This window comes from Neopelma chrysocephalum, unplaced genomic scaffold (assembly GCF_003984885.1).
Source record: "Neopelma chrysocephalum unplaced genomic scaffold, ASM398488v2 Primary Assembly neopelma1_69, whole genome shotgun sequence".
Lineage (NCBI taxonomy): Eukaryota > Metazoa > Chordata > Aves > Passeriformes > Pipridae > Neopelma > Neopelma chrysocephalum.
In genome coordinates this window covers 11,983,066-11,987,099 of record NW_020897729.1, presented here as the reverse complement: position 1 = coordinate 11,987,099, position 4,034 = coordinate 11,983,066, and the positions used below count along the sequence as shown (strand labels likewise).

The 4,034-nt window shown below is 53.8% G+C and overlaps 1 protein-coding gene across 1 annotated transcript in view; it reads right to left on the bottom strand.

Annotated features, from left to right (window-relative positions):
* Positions 1 to 3,923, bottom strand: part of ERICH6 (glutamate rich 6) — a 7,702-nt gene extending 3,779 nt beyond the window's left edge. The window contains exons 1-6 of the mRNA XM_027685915.1: positions 3,768 to 3,923; positions 2,331 to 2,483; positions 2,094 to 2,255; positions 1,917 to 1,984; positions 1,107 to 1,165; positions 1 to 280 (exon numbers count right to left, since the gene is read on the bottom strand). The exon at positions 1 to 280 is cut by the window's left edge and continues 484 nt beyond it. Of these exons, the coding sequence (XP_027541716.1) occupies positions 1 to 280; positions 1,107 to 1,165; positions 1,917 to 1,984; positions 2,094 to 2,255; positions 2,331 to 2,483; positions 3,768 to 3,923 (878 nt within the window). The remainder of the gene's footprint in view (positions 281 to 1,106; positions 1,166 to 1,916; positions 1,985 to 2,093; positions 2,256 to 2,330; positions 2,484 to 3,767) is intronic.
* Positions 3,924 to 4,034: the final 111 nt, after the last annotated feature.

Here is a 4,034-nt window from a genome sequence, read left to right as displayed (position 1 = left end):
GGCTTGGGCTCAGCCTCAGGCTTGGGCTCAGCCTCAGGCTTGGGCTCTTCTTCGGGCTCCTCCTTGTTCTCGGGCTGGGGCTCAGCCTCGGGCTGGGGCTCAGCCTCAGGCTTGGGTTCAGCCTCAGGCTTGGGCTCGGGCTCCTCTTCAGGTTTGGGCTCGGGCTCAGCCTCAGGCTCGGGCTCAACCTCAGGCTCAGGCTCCTCCTCAGTCTTGGCTAAGCTTCCAGCAGGCATCGGCATCTCGCCCTTGGGCGATGTGGTTCCAGCTTGGTGTGAACCTGGAGAGCACAGGGAGAGCTTGTGTGTAGCAGGGAGGGCTGGCAGTGCCCACCACGGGCTGCCCAACACCTCTGCTGGTGTGGGAATCCCTGGCTGAAATGCTTCATCCTGGGAATCTGTCTCAAGGTATTTTCTAGCAAGGGCAGCCCAAAGTGCTCAGCTATTTCAGAACAGGAGAGAACAGCATTATGATAAAAGATGTCAGTTTTTCACTTATCTGTATACATGCATGTGCGTAAAGAGTGACTTTTTGGGATAGGATTTGGTTCCATGCACTGGAACTGACAAACGGAGATCCCTGGCAGTGCAGAAGTCTCAGTGCCCTGCCATCCTCTGTGAAAACATGCCCATTTGTAAATCTGGGTCACCTGTTCTTAGTCAAACTCTGGTTTTAGAGCTAGACCCAAAGGCTGCTCAGTCACCCACAGCCTGGGCTAGGAAGTGGTGGAGTATCCACCTGATCAGGCAAAATGGGGATCACCCTCATTCTGGCAGTTCCTACCTCCCAAGGGCTTGGCTTTGCCAACTTGTCCTTCTCTCAGGTTAGGTTTTGTGCATCTCAGCTGGAAACTTCACATATAAATACTGAAAGTCATGGCAAGGAGACCCTGTCTGTGCAAGGGGGATGTGCCTGCTTTTGTGTTCTCCCAGGAGGGATGGTTTAGTATGGCTGGAGCTGTATCTAATTTAATGGGATTGCTCACCTGACAATGAACAAATGTGCCACTCTATAAGATCCTCCTGTTCAATTAGACACCAGCAATTCCACTGAATACATTGTTGTGATAAATGGACAAATAAATCCATAAGGAAATGCCAGCTCACCTTCAGTGGCAGTCGGCTCCAAAGACAGGGCAGGTGACCCTCTAGACAGGTCCTGCTGCCTGGAAAACAGAAGTGTTCCTGATAGACATTTCATGTATCCTGTTTGGAAGGCTGGAAGTACTGGCAGGGGCCTTAGGAACACAACTTTCTGAACCTGTTTTTCTCTCCACTCCCACAATTGCAAGTAATAGTTAGAGGCAGCAGAGTATCACTAAAATACTCATATCTCAGCAGAAAAGAATTGCTCCCACACAGATTCCAGTGAACAGACTCTGCCACTGCAGTTCTGCTGGCAGGAGAGCTGAACATTGTAAACAGGTTTGGATCAAGATTTTATGTGAAAGAGGAGAGCTGCCCACATGATCAAGAAAACAGCTCATCTCCAGCAATATTTTCCCTATTCTTGTGTAGCTTCTTATAAATCTGACTGTGACAGTGGTTTAGTGTGTGCTCTGTACATAGTAGGAGGCACCTGCACTCTCAGGCTGGGAAGGATCTTCAAGGAAACCAAGTTTACTTCCAGGTGTACTGGTTTACTTTTCCTTGAGCCTGTACTGGAGGCTTAGACACTTGCACAAGCTTTGGGCCAAGAACTTGAAGAGTTCTTGTGACTCTGGAAATTGGAATCCAAACATGTGCCAGAGTTTATGGAGCAAAACAGAAATAAAAACTCCAGCTTTGTTTCATGGTCTGAGGTAAAAGCTACACCCAAATACTGTCCCTTCCTAGAGCTGTGTCTGTGTTCTTGTCTGTCTGTCTCTAGATATTTCACCTGTCAGCACAGGAATTAGCACTTCACTCAGCACGTACCTTGTCACCTCCTTGTGCGGTCTGGTGACAGAGGAGTCAGGGCGGACTGGAGTGAATCCGAACTTGTGCCTGAAACAAAGGTTTTTCTTCTTTCATTCCCTCTCCCTGCAGTTTCTTAATGCTCCTTCTCCCTAGGAGTTGCCTGTTGTTCCTTATACCTGATCCCCAGTTCTCCCAGTACCTCTGGTTCTCTTGCTCCTTTGACTGCAGCTGAGGGGCTCCGGAGCCGTGGTATTCCTGGATGCTGCCAGCTCTGGGAACGCTGCAGGCATCCTTGAGCCTCTGCCTCTCCTTCACGATGAACTCGAAGAGGTCTCGGTGGCGCTTGCAGCAGAATCTCTGCAAGGTGGAAGAGCAGAGCCTTGAGTGCAGCCGTTCCACAGCAAACCCCTGCTCGTCCTTCCCCCAGCTTACGTATTCCGTGTCCTTGGAGAAAGGGACATCCTCCGGGACAGGGACATCCTCAAGGACAGGGACATCCTCGGGGAGAGGGGCATCCTCGGGGAAAGGGAAGGGCCTCAGCAGCCTGCCGCAGTACTCACACCTCGGCTCAGTGTCCTCCTCTGCCTGCAGTGACATGGGCACAGTGGGGAGGAGGGACAGGGGGGACCAGCCCCCAGATCCCCCTGTTAGAGTGAGGAAACAGGGCTCTGCTCAAAATGCAACATGACAAAGCACCCAAGGGTGGTTACAACTGATCTGTGTCTGGGATATCTTGGAATGATTTAACTCAAAATATTCAGTTCAGGAAGCCACCAAAAAGAAAAGCAGATCTGTGGTGAATAAACAAATAAATGCCCCCAAAGAAAGGGAATGACTGTGGTATTTATTAGCCTTACTCCTTCGGGGGAAAGCTGAGAGCACAGAATGCCCTAGCTGAGGATTCAGGTGTGTTGACCCTTTCAAACACATTGTGTGGGCTTTGGAGAGAAAAAGCTGCTGCTGGCTGCAGTCGTGGGGAGTTTCTGAGGAACCAGTGACACAGGGCTGGTCACATCTGACCAGATGCAAACCAGGGTGGCCACAGGGTGTATTTTGAGGATGGGTACTGGATATCCTGAAACAAAGTCTCCTGGCTCCCAGTCTCGTGCCTCGGATTAACCCTCTGGTGACTGCACTCTGCTAAGGGTTATGGAGAACTCTGCACCCTGCTTGTATTCTGTGACTGTACCTATTTATCTACATTCAGGAAGGACATTGAGGGGCTGGAGCAGGTCCAGAGAAGAGCAACAAGGCTGGGGAAGGGACTGGAGCACAAGTGCTGTGAGGAGAGGCTGAGGGAGCTGGGGCTGTTCAGCCTGGAGAAGAGGAGGCTCAGGGGAGACCTCCTCACTCTCTGCAACTCCCTGACAGGAGGGGGGAGCCGGGGGGGGGTTGGTCTCTTCTCCCAGGCAACTCTCAGCAAGGCAAGAGGGCTCAGGGTCTTCAGCTGTGCCAGGGGAGGTTTAGGTTGGATATTAGAAAGAATTTCTTTACAGAGAGGGTGATCAGCCATTGGAATGGGCTGCCCAGGGAAGTGGTGGATTCTCCGCCCCTGGAGATTTTCAAAAAAGAGACTGGATGCGGCACTTAGCGCCGTGGTCTAGTGGATCAAGGGTTGGACTTGATGATCTCGGAGGTCCCTTCCAACCCAGCCGATTCTATGACTCTATGATTTCATATCTGGCTTAGCCAGAGGCCAAACCCTTCCGCTGGGAAGTTCTCCGCGGGGAGAGGCCGCGCAGCCTCTCGGTGCCCAGGCGTGCACACCCAGCCCCGCAACAAGAACAACCCCGTCACCAAAGGGGGCTGCAAGGACGTGGGGAGTGCAGGTACGTGGAACGGTGCGGGAATGAGGCCGAGGGGACCCACCTCGAGGTGCCCGCGGGGCGCCCGCCAGGCCTCGCGTCTGTAGGCCAGGAGCGCGGGCAAGGCCGCGGGGGCCGGGGGGACCCCACAGCGGGGATCTGAGGGGACACCCGAGCCCTCCTTGGGCCCAGAACCTTCCCCATCCTCCGGCCCGGCCATTCCCACCCGTCTCCGGGGTGACGCGTCGGGCGCGGGGGCCGCCGGGACCGAGAAGCGGCGGCGGCTCCGCCTCAGGCCCGGCCCAGGCCCGGCCCCATTCCCGGCCGCTCC